The 20,341-nt window shown below is 40.7% G+C and overlaps 3 protein-coding genes across 3 annotated transcripts; 2 read left to right on the top strand and 1 right to left on the bottom strand.

Annotated features, from left to right (window-relative positions):
• Window positions 1–423: 423 nt before the first annotated feature.
• mpnd (MPN domain containing) lies at window positions 424–8,338 on the bottom strand. The gene is made up of 13 exons (XM_030082608.1): window positions 7,715–8,338; window positions 6,978–7,180; window positions 6,634–6,855; window positions 6,256–6,355; window positions 6,101–6,179; window positions 5,927–6,023; window positions 5,761–5,833; window positions 5,549–5,625; window positions 3,885–4,053; window positions 1,916–1,986; window positions 1,745–1,834; window positions 1,563–1,655; window positions 424–1,473 (listed from the first exon to the last, which is right to left on the bottom strand). The coding sequence occupies exons 1-13, from the start codon at window positions 7,716–7,718 to the stop codon at window positions 1,387–1,389; spliced, it is 1,365 nt and encodes a 454-aa protein (XP_029938468.1). The 5' UTR covers window positions 7,719–8,338; the 3' UTR covers window positions 424–1,386.
• Window positions 8,339–9,157: 819 nt separating this feature from the next.
• On the top strand, window positions 9,158–12,876 carry armh1 (armadillo like helical domain containing 1). Its single transcript, XM_030083713.1, has 11 exons — window positions 9,158–9,348; window positions 9,641–9,709; window positions 9,808–9,974; window positions 10,135–10,331; window positions 10,454–10,538; window positions 11,083–11,199; window positions 11,449–11,515; window positions 11,652–11,781; window positions 12,372–12,449; window positions 12,553–12,634; window positions 12,780–12,876. The coding sequence occupies exons 1-11, from the start codon at window positions 9,158–9,160 to the stop codon at window positions 12,806–12,808; spliced, it is 1,212 nt and encodes a 403-aa protein (XP_029939573.1). The 3' UTR covers window positions 12,809–12,876.
• A 1,365-nt stretch (window positions 12,877–14,241) lies between these two features.
• mutyh (mutY DNA glycosylase) lies at window positions 14,242–19,798 on the top strand. The gene is made up of 15 exons (XM_030083468.1): window positions 14,242–14,409; window positions 14,900–15,027; window positions 15,471–15,510; window positions 15,595–15,668; window positions 15,755–15,796; window positions 15,884–15,955; window positions 16,758–16,871; window positions 17,007–17,104; window positions 17,192–17,336; window positions 17,436–17,523; window positions 17,610–17,789; window positions 18,383–18,528; window positions 18,624–18,773; window positions 19,284–19,334; window positions 19,438–19,798. The coding sequence occupies exons 1-15, from the start codon at window positions 14,310–14,312 to the stop codon at window positions 19,579–19,581; spliced, it is 1,572 nt and encodes a 523-aa protein (XP_029939328.1). The 5' UTR covers window positions 14,242–14,309; the 3' UTR covers window positions 19,582–19,798.
• The last annotated feature ends 543 nt before the right edge of the window (window positions 19,799–20,341 follow it).

Here is a 20,341-nt window from a genome sequence, read left to right as displayed (position 1 = left end):
CTTTTGTACATTTTTGGGGGGGAAGAAGTTAAAAATTCGAGACATATTTGCACGGTCTTATCACACACAAGGAAAGGTGAACCCTGATTTTAACATATCTTGAAAGTCCTACAATAATGAGACGAGGTTAAATGTGCAGTTGATAATGCATGCAGTTCAAATTTTTCCAATTTTTCCAAACCATACATTCATTGTTTTAATTGTGGTAACAGAAATCTTGTAAAGCAGTGAAAATAAGTTCATCAAACTAGTTGATTTAGCTTATATTTTTACAGCAACCAAATTTCTTTTTCAGGGATTATTTCTAGGTGGTTGAATTAAACTTGACGTTTCATTTCATAGAGGCGTTTGGCTTAACCGGTTCCCTGTATTTACACAGAAGACAAATGAAAGTGAGTCACTCTTAAATAGTTCCAGTGTGTATATTTTAATTCTTTGTGGATCATCAATCAGCAGGCTTAAGGCATTACTCTGTCTTCAAACTTGTGTATCACACAATCCCTTAATAAATACAGTACAGGAAAAGAGGAAGCAAATATCTGTCCTAACCAACAGGACTCATGTCTCACATAACCCGACAGGGAGACAGTAGACAAGCACATTCACAATACAGTGCACACACCCACACACACACACACAGTCCCTACATTAGTGGATTTGGAAGAAAAACAAAAGTTGTGTGGCATGCTGGATTCAGTTGCTCCAAACTTCCACATTAGCACAACTTTTCACGAAAACCTAAAGATGCAGATTACAGTTCATGTTTAACAAATACACCTTTTCAAATTCTGCTAATGCACTGTAGTACATTTTTGCACTAGTTTTTTTTTTTTTTTTTTGACTCTCCCCCCTATTCACTGCTCCTTTAGTTCAGTCTAAAAAGGCATTTACAAGTCAAATGTTTACATTGTACATAGCTGACAAACCCTGGTCACGCTACAGGACACTGGCACAGGTAGGCACATAGGTCCACATGGAAAAGGGCCAGTCAGTCACACACAGGCCGATTCTTGGCCGTTTAATGTATCACAAAAGTTTTGTGTGTTTTTTTTTTTTTTTTTTTTTTCCCAAAAATGTAAATCTGATGCTGTTTGGTTTTGAGTTTCAATAAATTATGTTTTTCATCAGTGGGAAAATAAAAAGAATGGACCTCCATGAGCAGTTTCTGTTACAAACTCATCAAACCAAAAGTCACTTAAGTGTATTTTCACTCAAAATAATGCTGTATCAAAATTAAGCATCACTCAAGGCATCAATGTTTTTGTTTGTTTCAACCAGGTTTTACATTGTACGACTGTCACAGCAGTCCAGTAAGCTCTGCAGAACGAAACGGTGTTTGAAATGGAGTGTTGTGAGGCGGAGCTCGGCCACATGGCGCAGATCGTCTCAGTGCATGTTGCTCAGCTGACTGTAGACATGCTCCAAGATCTGAGAGTAGGCCTGGTCTTTGGGGGCGTGGCAACTCAGAGAGCCCTGAGGAGTAAAACCAGAGCGTTAAGTGTGGGTCACCAGTGTGAAGTGGGACAGACACAACACAAGCTGAAATAAGTTTTCTTTTCCACCTTAATCTTGTCCATCATGGTTGTGTCGGGACACCAGTACTGGTTGAACTGGACGAGGTCAGGAGCTGCTCTGTAGTAGTCAACTAGCAGCATCTGCAAATGAGAAACATGCAGTGGGAGAAAATGCACCACACAAGTGTAGTTGTGGGTGTTTCTGTTAGCATGTGCTGCAGGAGGAGTACCATCTCATTAAGAACGTCACTGGTGAGGAAATTGTCCTGTACGTAGGTGACCTCCACAGCCACGGGGATGCCATAGTCATTAGGCCGTTGCTGCAGAGAGAGAGAGACAAGAAACCTGAGCACAAGTGCAACGATCAGCAGGTAAAAAAGTGGCTCCGCCACCGGCCTCACCTCAGGTGGTGGTACAACCCAGAACGGAGTTATTGTGGAGGCAACGCCTTGATTTCCATGATAATATGGGCCTGGAAGAGAAATGCAGAGCGGGCTCAGAGTAAGAAAACCTTGTGAAAACCATGTTTGTCAGAACCTCAGATCAGAACCTCGGATTCAATAGAAGCGAAAATGTATTCAGCTTCTAAAAAAAAAAAAAAAAAAAAAAAAAACTGTTGATACACAAAAAGATTCAATGAAAGATAGAAGAAATGCCATTTTAGCACCTGAACAACTAACCTGGTTTGAAATGACAGAAATAGCCAAAAATTCATGACAAACAACAGTTAACATGAACGATAGTAATATCTTGAATAAGAGAAGAAATAGTCCCCAAAAAGCAGCAGATTGCTGTATATGGAAGTGTGTTTCCTCTCATGATATGTAACTCACCAAAAGTCAAATTTTTACACTTTTTTAATGTTTGAGGCATTAGAAAAACTGGTGTGATTGAATGACACATTCACACCAATATAAATTACCAAAAACTTGGCTACGACTGTGATCACACTACACCTTCGACAGAAAATTCATACTAGGCGGTCCCTGACCACAAAGCAAATGTTGCGTCCAGATATCAATAAAATCTCAGCTAAAATTGGTTTGGCCCAGTTAGTGTCTGAGTTGTGATGTTTATCTTCACCTTCATCACTTCATTTATCACAGCAGTAAAATCTTTAATCTTTAAAATCTTTTTTAGTCTAAATACACAAACGTTTATGAATGTTTACACATGGAGAGGAAGGTCACAGGGTCCCAAAATACTCTGGATCAGGACACAGTTTATTGAAATGTACAGCAGCTCCAGTTGACAGTCCCAAACTGAATAAAGAAAAACACATTTAAAATAAATAAGCAGCAGTGGCGTAGTGGTTAGTGCTGTCACTTCACGGCACTAGCCTTTCTATGTTTAGCTGTTTAGTTTACTTGTTCTCCTTGGGCATGTTTAGCTTCTCTCTGGATAACCAGGTTTCCTATAAATGTCCAGAAACATACCGCTGGGGTTAACTGGTCACTCTGTTACTGCCTGTAGCTGTGACTGTATGTGTCCAGCTGGAATTGGCAACAGGACCTCACAGCTCTGAATTTGAAAAAAACAAAACAAAACAAAAAAACAATAAAAACAACTGATGAATATTGCTTATTATCTAAAGGACTGAGCATTTTGTTTGTTTGTTTAAAATCTGGTTTCAGAACACTGATTGAACTTTTGTGAGATGAACTGACAAAATAAAATGTTGATGTGTTTATAAAAACAGTAAATAAATGGCAGGTGTGTCGATTCCACTGCAGCACAGCTCTTCAGTCAAAGGATCCCTTTGCCAAATAATTTGTACACCAATTTCTTTAGCTTTTAAAGTGACATATAGCAGACTAAGAAATCACGGATTCACTCTTCTGTTATCATTCATTATACATGATCTGACACTGCCGTACATCCTTCAATATAGAGTCGTATCGATCATTAACCTGCCACAGCATGATGGAGGCCGCACGCTCACGCAGTGGTTACGCACTCTCGGCTCACGGCGAGAAGGTTTGGGTTCAAATTCGCCTTTCTGTGTGGAGTTTGCATGTTCTCCCTGTGTGTCTGGGCTTCCTCCAGGCGCTCCACTTTTATCCCGCAGTCCAAAAACATGCATGTGAGGTTAATTGGTGGCCCTAAATTGCCCCTAGGTGTGAACATGAGTGTGTGCGGTCGTCTGTCTCTCTGTTTGCCCTGTGATGGACTGGTAAGCTGTCCAGGGTCACAGTTTTGAAACAAGATCGTGGCACAGTTTTAAAATGTGAGACAGTTAAAGAATAGGTGACAGTTTATAGAATGTCTGGGTGTGTCCCGCGCTGGCCCAGAGCTAGAATTAGTAGGATTAGGCGGCACTGAAGATGGAACACTATGGCGCCACAAAGTGTATCTCCAACAGCCACTCACCACAGATGATGCCCAGACAAGGCTGGAAGCCATTGTTTGAGCCCTGCAGCCTCAGCTGATGGTCCATCTGGGAGTCGATGTCTTGCAGGGACGGAAGAGCCGGTCCCCGCGGGTGGCTGTGGTACCAGCCCACCAACGAGAGCCCACGCATGAATAAGTTCTGACAGATCTGCAACACAGTGAAAAACAGACGCTGGATTAAATTAAAAAAGAGAAAAGTTGGTATTTTCATTCACACTGACTGTCAGAAATTAAAATAAATCACTACAAGAGTTACTACTATTTTAATTGAGTGATAATAAGTTAGCCAGTAAAATGTTCTGCAGTTCTGTGTGCTTCAAGTATTTTTATTTCTCTCAGGTTTCAACACATTAGTGTCCCTGCAATCAAGAAGGGGGCGTTAAGGTTTTACATTCATATCTCTAATCCCAGGCTTGAAGGAAATCAATGCTAGAATAAATACAGTTACAATACTGCAATAGAGTGGTATTTTAAGTATGACTTTATTGGGATTGTTATGCAATGTTTCACACACAGTTAAGCACATTTTAAAATATGTAAATTACCACTTTTAAATAAGTTTTCACTTCTTTCTATTCCTTTTCCTGCATGTAAAACCAGACTGGCGCATACCGTGTTGTCTCTTCTACATTTTTTATGTATTTGGTTATTCTGTCTTTCTTTTCTCTTTTTTTCTTTGACTGTTTATTTTTGTTTTTCCTAAGTTCAAAATAAATATTCTCCTCTGTGACTACTAAAATCATACAATTTAGGTAAGTACATCCACAAATTGAAGAAATCTTAAGGGTTAATATTTTAATCAACATTTGTTAACAAAGCAAAATGCAATTGTATATTTCTTTATATAACTCATTGTTTGAGAAAAGTGCTTTTAATGTTGGTAATTTCAAAAGGTAAATACGATTAAATGCCTACTAAGTTGATGGCAATTTGACCAAGTGAGAACAACTCACTGAATGTGGTTCAAATGAAACTAGTAATTTCAGTACTTTGTCAGAAGCAAACTTTTACCAAAAGTACTTTAGCTTATAATGGAGTGCAATGAAAGGAAAGTAAAAGTACTTTTAATTTTCAGTACTTTTTCTGACTTACTGTAAGTCAATGTTTGCAAACTACTTATCTAAATCAGTCTAGCAGATGCTTTTATGTAAAGCGATGACCATTGTTCACTTCATAATATACAATCTATTTAGAAGACAGAAAGGGCCATGGAGCACAGTTTTCATGTAGCAGGGAATAAATATCTGTTTGTCTGCTTGTTTCCCATCATGCATGTACGTAAAGCACTAAGGTATTTTCATCCTTAATTTCCTTACAAAGACTGAGAGGCATGCTCAGTCTGATTGTTTATTTGAAAAACAGGAAACTACAGAGAAGAAACATAAACAAGTGATGTTGATGGAGCTTCTATTTCAAGCCTGAACTAAACTGAGCACAAATCTTAACGAGAGAGCAAGAATTCGCAGGCTTCACTCCGCAGTCAGAGGAATTCAAGAGTCTGTTTCTGGAGGAACTTTGTGTTGGCAAACAGTAACCGCTGAACTATACTGGCAACAGGTGGACTAGTAATTGCTTAAAGTGGGCGTCTTTCACCTTTAAGCAGGCTCACAGTGCAGACTACTGACTCAGAGTGCATGTGTTACCTCCTCCTCCACTGCAGAGGCTGAGTCTCTGTCTGCCAGCCTGGTCCGACAGGGGAAAGCCCTTAAGACTGTCAGCACTGAAACACAGAACCCACAACAGGAAATATACTAAAGGCCAGGATAGCTTCTTATTAACATTTTTCTACTGTGAATGTTTTGGATTTAATTCTCTTAATCCTTTCTTTAAAAAAAAAAAAAAAAGCTACACTCACACTGAGTATTAGTATCCCATCGCCCTCCGAGGTATCCCACCACCTCACTTGTAGTCAGGTGACAATGGAAGTCCTGCGACAGACAAAAGCAAGTGACTTTGTCTCTGTGTACCTCTCTTTTATTGGTGTTTAGCTAATATTTGGACATTCTGCTGTTAAAGCTCACCATTAGTAGTAGTACATTACTGGACACAGCTACATTGAAAGGCTGAAATCTGTTGATGGCTGAAAAGGCAGACAGCTCCACCAGTGTGTGTGGATCTCTGAGGACACAGGCAAACCACTGTTCTTCACAACACACTAAATACTTGAAATTACACTGGATGAAAGGTGGAGGTACCTGGCAGCATCCCTCGTGCCCAGGGTACAATATCTGACAGGAATTCTCTCTCGGTCAGTTCGCCGTGAAACCACTACATCTGAAACACAGTGAGGGTAAACTTTCCCATTTGTTCAAGCCGCAGAGAAATTTAAAATAAAACATGAAGGTGTTACCATTTAATCCAGGTTTGGTGTTCTTGTTTTTTTCATCTGCCTGTACAGTTGTCTTCCCTTCCTCTTCATCCTCGTCATCATCCTCCTCACTCACAAGGCTCTGGTAAGAACACAAGATGACTAAGGACGGGAACTAAACACAGCAATATATATCCACAATATCATATTGAACAAATGCATCTTTGAGGATATTTTATTTTCATATTCCCATCACTTTTAAGCCTCAGTTACAGAAAATCAAGTATTTTTTTTTTTCTTAACTTCATGTTCTCAGTGTTCTGAGGATGTTTTCAGTCACTTTCTATATTCAAGTTATACCTTTATCCATTTTAACATTTATGAATAAAAGTGGAACAGATTCAGCTGACGTCCTCTCACCATGTCCGCACTGGGTTGATACTTGTGCAGCCAGGTGGTTTTGTACTGGACTAGTTTCTGCCCCCTGTAGCGCACAGATGCCCAGCCGCAGCCAGACTTCTTGGCCGGGTTGACCAGACGTTTACAATGTGTTGCCCAGGCACTTGGGGAATTGAAAATCTGACCCGTCTCAACCCATCGGATTTTCCCATCGGTCAACAGGTCTCCAACAAAGTTCTTCCCCTGAATGAATCAAGGGAGAAAACAAAAAGCAGAAAAGAGCCGAGCTCACTACTGAACAACCACTGCTTGTGAGAAAGTAGTACTTCATTCTGGGCTGGCTCAGCTGTGATGTGCGGTTTTACCAGATAATGGATGGCCAAGACGCCATCCCCAGGCTCCACCAGGCCGTCCTTGAGCAGCACTCTCAGGGTGATGCCCCTGCGGGTCAGCAGTGACCCCCGGCCTGAGCTTGAGCGCAGATCTGCCTCCTCCCCTCCGCTCAGCTCCTCCTCATCCTCCTCTCCTCCATCCTCCACCACCTGTGGAGAGCTGGGTGGTTCTGAGCCTGAGACACATGATTCACACATGGAGGACCATCAGGTCCGCTGGAGTGTTGTGTGGGTGTGTAATGTTATTGTAGAAAACAGAATCCTGGCTGCACCATCATGATACATGAGTGTAATATTTTATTTTTACTCAAACAGCTTCCTGTGAAATATCATAATACTCTTTTTTTTTAATCAGCTGAACACCTGCCCACTAATAAAATATCTGAACCTTGATCATAGTTTCACTCATTTCCAGTAAAATATCTATTTCAAAATTGCATTAACATCCTAATATTGTACTCCAGTCAGCATCATTCATAAACGCAGCATGCTGTAAGGATGGTTACTCTGTAATGGGCAGATGAATATAATTAGGGTCAAAATCGCCCTAAAATAATCTAAATTGGCTTTCTATTAATTACGGCTAAGCTGCGCCGGCCTTTGTTTCCTCCTCCCATTAGTACACTGTTCTGTCCGCAGGAAAGAGGCCTGCTCCCCCTCACTTAATTTCACCGTGGATCACAATTAAAGCCATCTTTCATTATTCTCACCCATGTCTGTGAACGCGACGGCGAGCGCCTTTAAATCCAGCTCGGTCCAAAGCGGCTCCTTTCCGGGAGACTTCCAGGCTGCGCGGGGCTGAGCTGCGGGCAGATTTCACAGACACACTCCGACACACTCGCTCCGGCTATTATTCAAAAACATAAAATGAAGGCGTCTGTGGCTCCGCAGCGTAGTTTCCTTGTTGTGTTGCTTTAATGTCAGTTCCCCTCCCCTTTCTCTCTCCCTCTCCCCGTCCTTGTCACTCTCCCTGCGCTCTTCTAGCCCCGATCACGCCGGTTCTCTCGGCCACTTTACTATCCAACACACCCGCAAACCCCGCACTTCGCCCGGCCGGGGACCGAGACCCGAGCCGCGGGGTGCAGAGGCGTCCTACTTGCTGGTGAACATGAACAATGCTGCCATAAATCTGCGCCTCCTCGGGAGAGAAATGAAGCGGTGCCCCCTTGACACGTGAAGCCGCTGCTTTCGGGAGATTAAAAGTGCATCTCGCAGATTGTTAATCCCCCCTGAGGTGAGGACCCCCACACGGCGGCACAGGGAAGACCCTCTCTGGGGGCTTCGCCCTCTGCCTGCTCCACGGTGGGCTTTCCTCACCTCGACGAGATGTGGCTTCTTTATCTCCGAGAAGGAGCACAATTACCGGGAAGCAGCCTGCGGAGGGCAGCAAACCTCCAGCGGTGCACCTTCACGGCTTCCTATTACCCCACCTGGTGGCAAGACCACAAACACCAAAGCAGCCCCGCTGGAGGGGGTCTGTGGCTGAAGACACCCACAAGAAGGGTCTGTGGCTCAAGACACCGACTGGAGGAGGGAGCTGACAGAGTAAAAGTGACTCTCAACGTGTCTCTCTGCAAACACCCCGGAGATCAAAACATCACGAAGTTTAATATTGTTATATCAATATCTGCCAGGCTTTTATCAGTATCATCAAATAGGAACTTTAATTTCATGAATAAAAACTTTTCAAATCAATCAAATGCAAGATTTACGAGAAAATTCAAAATAGCAAAATGTATTTAAAAAAACTCTTGTCTATTATTGGGCAAACTTGGGTAAATATTTAGGGCACAACATACCTCTCCTTTAAATATATGAATACACTAATTTGAGTTCTCCTTTAAATATATGAATACACTAATTTGAGTGATAAAATATATTAATGTTAAAGATCCATCACTCTGAATAAAAGTGATTGATCCAAATACTTACACTACTGTCATTTAAACATATTATATAAGGTTTTCTTATCTTTTGTAGACATACTGTGAGCAAACAACAACAACATTATTAGTAGTAGTAGTACTAGTAGATGGATTCTGTTCTGTTCTATTCTATTCTATTCTATTCCATTCTGTTCATTGAGACCATAGTTAGGCAACAGCTGCAACCCTGGTAACCACTGTAAACACAGCAGTAACAGCCAGACTGAAATGTCTCCACAGAAGGACCTGGTGCTCAGCTTCCTCCGGGAGTGGGACCGAGGGGACAGGACAGTCCGCAGCCGCATGCTGATCTCCTTTGTGACTCAAAACTCTGGGAAGATATTTTATGATCTGGAGCTACAGTTTGCCCAGGTTGCCAGTCTTTTTCTGGCTCGACTTACCACGTGGATGAGACTCACGTATCCTTTCATCAAGCAGTGTGTGTGTGTGTGTGTGTGTGTGTGTGTGTGTGTGTGTGTGTGTGTGTGTGCGCGCGCGGGCTTTGGGTCATTATTTTCCTGTGAATTCATGTGTCAGGCTATGTATCAGAGCGTGTTTCTGCAAACTTTTAATCCTTTTTCCTTTCCACAGTTACTATGTTTCCTTATGTGGAATTGTTGAATTGTTGTTTTTCCCCTGTAAAGAGTGTCCCTGAAAAGATACTCTGGCAGGACAGTGGAACGAACAGAGACTCCTTCACAACATAAATAGATACCTATTTGGGACTGACTTGGGACTCCAGCTGAAAGCCATTGGAATTTTCCTGTGTGCTTCGAATCAGTGAGTGAGCTAAAATACTTTATTTATCTGCAAATTTCACTATCTGTGAACTAATAAACATATTCTCTCGTGAGTTATAACTATTTGATGTTTTCCAGTGATCAGTATTTGACAGAGTTCCTGGAAGACGGAGGGATTCTTACTCTCTTGGATATTTTGGGCCATTCTCAGAGTAAAGACCTTGACAAGGCTGAAGTTGTGCATCTTCTAACAACTGTCTCAAACAGTGGCTGCAAATGCAAATGGCTCATCTGTGAAAGTCACGGTAAATTTAACAAGTGATCATTGCAATAGAACATATAGCTGACAAACATACAAATAAATCTTACATACATGACGGTGTTTCTCATCATCGCCTTCTAGTGAATAAAACTACACCATCTACACCTTTATATACTATACCTTTTGTTCTGGTATTGTTGCAGGTGTGGAAGTCATTGCAGATTGTCTAGCCATGTCAAACACTTATGAAACCCAGGAGTCAGCTTGGATCCTCCTCAAGTCACTGTCGTGTGGAAACCCCAAATATCAAGACCACATCTACAAGACTTTGATAACCCTCATGTCTTGTACCTCGCCAAAAGCCCAACAGCTGGTACTGAATGCTTTACGTTTTGTTCAGGTAAAACAAAACCTTGCACCAATTCACCAAGTTAAAGCGAAGATGTACTTTTTCAAAACATTCACAACACCAGAAAACTGATTATTTGTGTTCTAACCCTGACTGTAGTTAATCTTTTACAGCTGCAATTAAAAACAGCACATTCTGGCATAGTAGAGCCTTTACTTAATTTGCTAAAGTCTCTGCATTTGGATGTCCAGGAAGAAGGTAAACCAAGCATTAGTCAAATTTGTCTAAATGTGTGTGTGAATGTGTGTGTGTGTGTGTGTGTGTGTGTGTGTGTGTGTGTGTGTGTGTGTGTGTGTGTGTGTGTGTGTGTTCTCGTATTTCTATCCTTGTTGGGGCCAAATGTCCCCACAAGGATAGCAAAACGTGGAACGACGTGCCTTGTGAGGACCTTTTTCCGGTCCTAAGTAGGAGAAACAGTGTTTTCTTGACCATGTTGTTGTTACTGAAAAAAGTAAAAGTGCTTAAACATTTCTTTAGGGTTAGGCTTTGTTGTGGTGTGGGTTAGGGTTAGGGTAAGGGTCAGGGTTAGGGGCTAGACATGAATGGGAGTCAATGGAAGGTCCCCACAAGGACAGAAATACGAGACTGTGTGTGTGTGTATGTGTGTGTGTGTGTGTGTGTGTGTGTGTGTGTGTGTGTGAGAACAAAATATTTTTTTTTATTGTCACGATGTATTAGAAATTTGTCTTCGACAATAAATAATTAACATTTAATTCTATCTGTGTGCATTTCTTGATGACAGCTATTAAATTGATCTTAGGCCTGAAGTGTTTTGAAGTCAGGGGGATGCTGCTCACAGGTCTGGTGTCTCTACTGACACTGAATAAGGATGAAGCTCAGCTGCATGGAATCACAGGAGGTAACATTTTAATGTGGACATTTCTGAAAGTTTTACAGTTATAGAGTAAAAGTGTTTTTATTCTAATCAGTACAATAAACGCTCTGAGGAAACTTAACAGTAGCTATGAGAGAAATGCTCTCATGATGGTGTCTGTAACTTACATTTCTAATTTTTTGGAGACAGTTGTGTCATTCATGCACCAATCAGATCTTTAAATGTTATTAGTATTATCTGTTTGACTGATGTGTGCAATACAAGCAGAGGCAGAGGTGATCAAGATGACTGGATCTCTTCCTGTGTTTGTACAGCAAGCTGCTGCCGCTAAAGCGATACGGTACAAGCTTTAAAAGTATTAAGTGAAAATGTGTTCTGACTAAAATTTTCAAAACTACTATATGTGATGATTGTTGTCTCAGCTTATATACTGATGGTATGCTGGATTCATATACCCTGAATATTCTGTGTTAAAGGCTGCTGGCTGAAGAAGACAGAGAAGTTTCTCATGAGCTTGTGTCTCTTGGGGTGATCCAATATCTTCTGTATGCGATGGGTAACCAGGAGCATGCTGAAGCCCAGACACAAGCCAGCCTAGCCTTGGAGGTACGTAAAGTAATTTAAATGATCAAAACTTTAACCACAAATACAATATTGTCATTTGTAAGATTCATTTGTTTGACAGTGGTATCTCATTATGAACTAACATTTCAGACACAGTCATACATATTTTTCAAATAGATACAGAGTAACATTTTCCATATAGGCTTTTTATTTTCATAACTAAAGGAGTTTTCATATATGAGTGCGTCATTCTACATACACACAGTACATGAACATATGAGTGTTCATGTACTGTATGTTTTCAATAGTCAACCTAGGAGTTCCGCTCCATTTATTTGATACATAAAAAGAACTGTGCAGGTGTTTCTGAGATATATCATGGTGCATATTTTTGCCATTATTACCAAGTTCATCAGAGTGAAAGTTCAGATTCATAACAAATTGTCTTATATAGTGGTGTTCTGTCCATGTTATTTAAAACTGTTTCTCATTATTATTATTATTATTATTATTATTATTATTATTATTATTATTATTATTATTATTATTATTATTATTTTCACAATTAAACATATCCTAAAGCACACCAATGCATTTATCAATGTTTAATGCTTTCTCTCATCTCTGTCCAGCGTTTTGTCTGCTTATTCCCTGTTCTGGAAGAACATGTGCAAAAGGTTATGGGGTCTTCACTGTTCAGAGAATTGATGGTAAGCTACAATAATCTTCTAATTACTAAATGTATAACATTATTTCAAGATTGATCATTAAAGTTCGAAGCACTCAAACCCAAAACTATAATTGTCTCAACAGGACAAAGCTGATACTTTGTACATGAAAATAAATGAAACACAGGCACAAGTCCTCCTCACAAACCGGGTTAATGCTTCAGAAGGTGAGAATTGTAATGATGGCCAAATAATTATTGTTTGTTTTTCCCCCATTATTATTATTATTATTATTATTATTATTATTATTATTATTATTATTATTATTATTATTATTATTGTTACTATTATATTTTATGGTTTGTGTTTCAGTTTTGAAGGACAGCCAGTCTGAGTGCTGACCAGAGGAATGGATTACCTTTAACAAATTCAGATGAATTCCCTTCATTTTTTGTAAAAAATCGTGTCGTCCTGAATGTGTGTGTTGTTAAATGGACAGTTCTTCACTTTGCTGTACCACTTTTTATTTATGGACTTACAATGTTATGTATTCTGGACTTTGCTCATGTCAAAACAGAGTTTGCAGTGTTTTGATAGTTAAGCCAGTGCAGGAAGAAAGCAGAACATTTAAAACAGAACAGCCTGTTTGTAGTTATGTGAAGTTCCAGTGTTTTTTTTTTTTTTTTTACTTCACTCAGTAAGCTCAGGAATAGTTCCTTGATTAGAACACTTTTTTATGTACTCATGTTTTAATAGAAGCAGCTCTTTGGAATTGGAATCCTAATGGCCAACAACACATCTGTAATCCTTTTTTAAAAAGATGGAGCTGAAGGAGATTTCCATTCCTTCAAAATGAACCTGATGATCTGGCAATAGATAACTTTGTTTGTTGGTTGGTGAGACCATCAATCAACTGGGGGACGCTGAAGACTGCAATCTCTGTGTCTGGTAGGCCTTGGAATAAAAGTCAAATGTTTTTATCAAAGAATCCAGTAATTGGGGGACAAAGCAAGGAAGCATGTGACACTGTGACACTTTTCTTCCGCCAGACAGTGGTGAACCTGAAGGGTCAAACTTATGTAGTCTTAGTTTAGTTGAATCATTGGAAAAGCACAGAGAAATAGCAGCTCTCTCTCTCTCACACACACACACACACACACACACACACACACACACACACACACACACACACACACACACACACACACACACACACGCGCGCGCGCGCACACCAAAGGGCAATTTAGGGCCACCAATTCACCTCACATGCATGTTTTTCAACCATTAGGTGCAGATAAAAAAATAAAATAATTCGATTCAACAATTTTAAATCTAATCATAGACAGTGACTGTGAGAAATCTGTGTCTATACTGATAAGGGCAGAACTCATCGGTTCAGTTATATACTGATAAGACAGACAAACATTAGTCAGACAAGGCACAAGTTGGAGACAAAGTATGAATAAAGGCAATCTAACGAAAGTTGATCAAACAAGTAGGAACTGTAAACAAAAAAATTCAAGTCATGTAACTTCAACACTGAAGTATGCATAAAATTATCTACTTTTAAAAAGTTGATTAATTTCATGATTAAAAAGCAATGTCAATGTAAATATCTAAAATGTATTTAAACCAGAATTCCAATAATTATGCTCAGTAATTCATATTATTCTAGTGTATTTTAGTAAAAATAATTTTTATTACCTTTACCTAATTTTGATTGGCGTGCCTCCCTCCGCCGGAAATGACGTTTCTAGCGTCACTGGAGTTCCTGCAACTGATTGGACGAACGCAGCACGCCCATCGCCACTCTGGCGGGAACGGGAAATACTGCTCCGTGTAAACAAGACTGACCCGACGGTGCGTCCAGAAATCATTTTCTCCCGATCTGTGCGTATTAAGATGAGCAGGTTCCGGTCAGCAGTGCAGAACGGCAGGAGAGCCGGGCTGGAGACAGCAGCGGCCCCGAGGCGGAAGAGGTCCAAGACAGCGGGGAAAGACGGTAGAGCCCTCATGATTACTTTAAGAAAGATCATACAATAGACTTATATTACACACATTCATTATTTTTATTAGGTGCCATACATAACTGTTGTGACCGAGCTGCAGGCTGGATTACATTGTCAACTATTTTCATCAACTATTTATATTATGAAACAAACATAAACAACATATAAACTCTGAATATTGATGCCAACTTATGCAATGAACTCTCCAGTTTGTGATGCAGCTGTAACTGGTAAAACGTTTTTTTTTTATGCATTCTTCGGCCTCATCCTATTAAAGATTTGCACGTTATTTCATGTGTTATGAATGTGAATCACTAAAGACAAGAAAGACATCCTTCAAGAGGAAAGAAGAAGAAAAAAAGCCTATCATGGCATTCTAAATTTACCCATTGTGATTACTTTTTACAATTCAGTAAAAAGCTGCAAATCTGCCTCACATTCTTTGCCTTTAGGATGAATGAGGTGTGAATTTTGTTCTTGCAGAGGAAACCAAAGATGTGTCCTTGCCTTCTTCATATCACACTTTTACTGAGGATGCTGTTGTGGGATTTCGTGCTCAACTCCTGAAGTGGTATGACAAGGAGAAGAGAGAGCTGCCTTGGAGAACACTGGTATGAGAGAGCCATGGGTGAACTGTCTCTGACAAGAGAACGAGTCAGAAAATCACACTGGTGCCAAGACATTCGACTAGTTCACTACACTCAGCGCAGCTCAGATCAGCTGTGGACACAAAAGAGTTAAATAAAAGGGCTTTAAACAAAAAGACAGACACCAACATGGATAATCAGTGCATGAACAGAGCCAAAACCAAGTTATCCAGCAAAAGCATGTATCAACACACGGGACATTTTGTTGTGTTCTACTGATTAAAGCTAAATCAATTCTAAGATAAATGCTGTCAAAATATTTGATGATAAACGCCCAAACTTCCCCTTTCTGTAGTGTGATTCGAAAGTACCCAAACACTTTTTTTTCATGCCTTGATGTTTTTTATATAATTCACAATTTTGATGTAAAAATAATATGCTGGTGTATTTCTTGCCTCCCTCTACAGGCTATAAGCGAATCGGATGTCAACATCAGGACATATGCAGGTCAGTGAAGACATTCTTTGACAGATATTTAAATCCACAGCTACTGACTATTTCAAGTGACTTGTTTTGCTTGTTTTGTTCCAGTGTGGGTTTCAGAAATCATGCTGCAGCAAACACAAGTCGCTACAGTTATCGACTACTACAACAAATGGATGAAGGTAGAAATCCTGATTTTGTTTGGAATGTATTTGTGTGATTTGCAGCACAATGTGTAATTCAGACATTTTGTTTCTTTGTACTTCAGAAGTGGCCTACAGTGCAGAAACTTGCAGCAGCAACACTGGAGGTACTTACCTGAAGTCGTCCAAATGCACACATAGATTTCAGACGATGATGTTTTTAAATTAAATATATTGATTTCATTGATGGACAGGAGGTCAACCAGATGTGGGCTGGCCTTGGCTACTACTCCCGAGGGAAAAGACTACATGAGGGGGCGCAAAAGGTTTGTTTGTTTCATCCTCAGCTTCAGTGCTCGTGGACAAGAGGCTGTGTTCTCCTGAAGTCAAAATAAAACATAGAGGGTCAGTTTGATGTTTTCCTTGAAGTTTCCATAGGTGCACACTGCACAGTAAACAGTTTACAGCTACACTGAGCCAACTGTAAAACTTCAAAATCAATGAGAAAAATTCAGAGGTAATCGAGCAATGCTATGGAGAGTAAGCATGTTTTCAAGACAGGCATGGTGACGCTGAGGACCTGCAGGCTGCTCTCAGTGCTACTGCTGCTGGTTGGTCAGCTTTAAGCTCACCTGGGATTGTGGGAAAAATAAAAGCCAATTATTAATATTCCAAAGGCCGCAGGGGTAAATAGGTGTAGTGGGAGGGTCTGCCGTTTCGGCACTCATATACCCCATATGTGCAATTATTATTTCATTTCTCCTTTTGAAGTGGAATCCAGTGTAGATGTGATAATATCACTAATGAGCTCCTTCACACGGACTGAAATATGAGGTGAGAGTGTGATCCGTGCTGGAACTCAGTCTTCTGTAACCTCCAGCAGGTGTTAAAACAAAAGTCTCTGCCCATTCATTACCTCAGGGTTTGTGAATTTGATAAATGGCAGCTTCAAACAACAATGGACTTCTAAGAATAAATATGCTGGAAGATATAGTTGCAATCGAATGTGCTTTTCGTTCCCTATCTCCATGAAAACGTTTTAAAGTAGAAGATCACCTGTAGCGATGTGTGTTTGTTGCATTCACATCTTTTGAGTGTTGATTGTGGAACTGCTTTGCTGCTTGTTAGGTGGTGTCAGAGCTGAAGGGGCGGATGCCCCAGACAGTGGACAGCCTGCTTAAAGAGTTGCCCGGAGTAGGACGTTACACTGCTGCAGCTGTAGGCTCCATTGCACTGGGACAGGTCAGAATATACATCTATACATGTCTTTTTTTTTTTCTTTTTTTTTTGGACGAGGACAAACTCTAATGTCAGTCCTGACTAGAAATAGATTTATAGATTTATCACTGAGGCTTTCGGGTGGTTTCCGTTGTCCAGGTTACAGGAGCTGTGGACGGCAATGTGATCCGTGTGTTGTGTCGCATCAAGGCCATTGGAGCTGACAGCACAAGTCATGCAGTGACAGAGGCTCTATGGTGGGATCCATATCCAAACTTTAAGTCATTTATATGATATGAAATTCAAATAAATATGCTTCCTTTTTGCATTTTTCTTTGTTTCAGGAGTTTGGCTAACATGCTGGTGGACCCAGAGAGGCCGGGAGATTTTAACCAGGCCATGATGGAGCTGGGAGCACAGGTGTGCACTCCTAAAGCACCGCTGTGCAGCCGGTGTCCCGTGCAGTCTCACTGCCACTCTTATCACAAGGTAGGTGCGATCCATACTGTTTGCTTGGGGAAAACAAATACATATTTAAAAAAAAAAATGTTCAGGGGAGATTCCATGCTTTGTCGTGTCTCTGTTCAGGTTCATGTCAGACAAGAGCAAATCTCTAAGAAGCTTTTGGGAAAGCTGGACAGAAAGCCACCTGTCCTTCCTGATATCGAGGACTGTAGTATGTATACTGCCTCCTTGTTTCACAGTATCCCTTCTCAGATATCTTTGCAGATAAAATGAAGTTTTTCTCTTGCTTCTGGTCAGTGACCAGTGGAACATGCCTGCTGTGTCCCGCGGAGCCCTGGGACGATGCACTTGGTGTGCAGAACTTCCCCAGGAAGCCGGCAAAGAAGCCTCGCAGAGTGGAGCGTTTTCTGACCTGCGTGGTGACGCGGCCTGGAGAGGAGGGAGACCGATACCTGCTCATACAAAGACCACACAAAGGTCAGTGCAGGGGATGGTTTTAAACAGGGTCATGGTTCAGTCGGTCTGTAGTTTTAAATTCATACTTATCCGTAGAAACAGGCAAAGGAATGTCTCTTTGCATCACCTCTGATTCTGTCGATCAGCGGAGTGTCAAAGCATCCTGAGGCAAAGTTTCTCTCTCATTTCATGGCAGGTTTGTTACAGTGCAGGTGACACAGGTGAATGTCAGTGACAGAGCAGAGTGCTTGTGACTCCCACTGTGATTAAAGCAATGAAGTAAAGATTGTTTACCATCTTGGGATAGGATCTGTGTGTATGAATGCATCGGGTCTTGTTCCTCTATAGCGGTGGGTAACTATATCTACAGCTGATAGCACAAAGATCCATAAAGGTCCTTGTTATGAATTTAATACATTTTTATGTGAACAAATGTTTCGGAGTCAGTGTTTGACCAGTAGTGATTAAAGCTTCAGAGTTTAGAGTAAATCTGCACAAATTTAATGTAAGCCAGTGTACTGTCTGCATCAGGCAAATTGTCAATAAGAAAAAGTATGTGTGTGTGTGTGTGTCTTTGCATGAGTGTGTCAGCATTAGTAATGGTGTTCTTACAGGCTTGCTGGCAGGACTGTGGGAGTTCCCCAGTGTTCTACTGGAGGAGGAAAGCTCTGTGATGAAACAGAAGACGGCGCTGTGTGATGAAATTAACCGACTACTGGCGACCCATTTGACTGAAAGTCTCTTGCAGTATGTGGGAGAAGTAAGCATGATATTTAACTCTCATCAATTTCCTATTCACATCTGCAAACAGATTGTTTCTTTTGCTGTAATGCAGTTATTTGTCTGGATTTGCAGGTACTTCACATCTTCTCCCACATTTCTCAGACCAATGTGGTTTATAGCATACACCTGAAGGAGAGCGAAACACAAGCTCAGACCGAAAACGCACAGTGGCTGTCCAAATCGGCCCTGCAGGAAGCCGCTGTGTCCACAGGACAGAAAAAGGTTTGTGTTGTTCTGCGCTCCGTTTGACTGTGGGACTCCCTGCTGTGTGATTGAAGTTAGTAATAACTGCAGCACCAACAGGGAGCCTGATTGCCTTTCACAGAAAGCACAGTTTTTGCACTAGCAGGGTAGTCCTTCAAACACTGAATGGAGTCGCTACTGGTTTTACTGAAGGTCTGTACTGTAGTGCTTCACTTTGTCAGATGGCTTTTTGCTCATTTTAAACATCATCCACTGTCTCCAAACCATAAACTCATACCCAAGTAAACCCAGCCTGTGCCCAGTGAAACACAAGGTACAATCTGTCTTCAAACCAAATGAAGATGAATTAAACTCAGGAGAGCATTTCCCCAATCTACATTCTTCATCTGTACTCATCATTTTGATTTCTTGTGTCATGAAATGTCATGGATACTTTTCAATACTGTAGAAACAGGACCGCATGTGTTCCTGTGTCATCTGTGTGAATTATGTTGTGAGATTAACGCCAAGTCTCTCACTCGACTTCAGATCTTTAAACTTTATGACTCTGTGGACAGTCCAAAGGAAAAAGATGACAAGGTGAGCACGTCTGTGTAGTTTATTATCGTGGAGACATAATCCAACTGCTTTTGTAATCTCTTTACTAACTGGTCCCTGTGCCATTTATCTTGGGTTGTTTCAGGGTGGAAAAAAGCTAAAGCGGCCTGCGATTAAGAGTAACAAGAAACTCCAACCCTCAAATAACGCTAAAGGGAGCGCTGCAGATGGTGGGAGCCGGCAGCTCTCACTCAACTCTTTCTTCAGGACTGTGAAAGAGGAAAACTGATAAGATCCTCAAATGACTTGGTGCCGTCTCTTGTTATCAGTGTTTTAAAGTGTAACTGATCCATGATCCATGTCTCCTCAAAGATGGTGTTATTGTCTTGTCACATCCCCAGTTTTTTACTGTGTGACATTTAGGACATATACTGTGTAATTTTTTTTTTGTATTTTTGTAACGACCTTGTTTTTATCACTATAAATATGAACTTTGACTCATTTGATCTGAGGCAATTTTATTTCATATACGCAAATCAATTTCTTCACACTTCATTTGTAGGATTATTATCATATTTAATGCTCAAATGAAGGTTCCTTAAGAGTTTTGCAACCATAGATGCCAAACCCCAGTTTCTATCCATGTGTCGAGGACCAAGCGCACCCTGGCTCGACTCAACCTGACTACCGAGAGCAAGGCTCATCACACTTCCTGAGAGAGACGGCTAACTGTAGGGTGAAGGGTCATATGAAGAGGTACATGGTTTGTTTCTTGCCTCAACACTTCAAGGTAACATTTCCACGAGCACCACGTTGGCATCCCCTTGTCCAAGAACGTAAAATATAGCCTGACTTAAAATAGCTGACCCATGCTTAGATAGATACGTATACTAGTTACAGCTTGCTGAAAATTGACTCGTTTTTTTTGCCGTTTCTGAGCAATTTAAACTTAACATTAAGCAACATAATTTAATTAGGTGTTAAGTGTGTTTAAAAAAGTATGAGATGCTAGTAAATGAAACCTGTAGATATACCAATAAGTCTAGCAC

Source organism: Salarias fasciatus, chromosome 23 (genome assembly GCF_902148845.1).
Source record: "Salarias fasciatus chromosome 23, fSalaFa1.1, whole genome shotgun sequence".
Classification (NCBI taxonomy): Eukaryota; Metazoa; Chordata; class Actinopteri; order Blenniiformes; family Blenniidae; genus Salarias; species Salarias fasciatus.
This window is presented reverse-complemented; position numbering and strand designations above follow the sequence as displayed.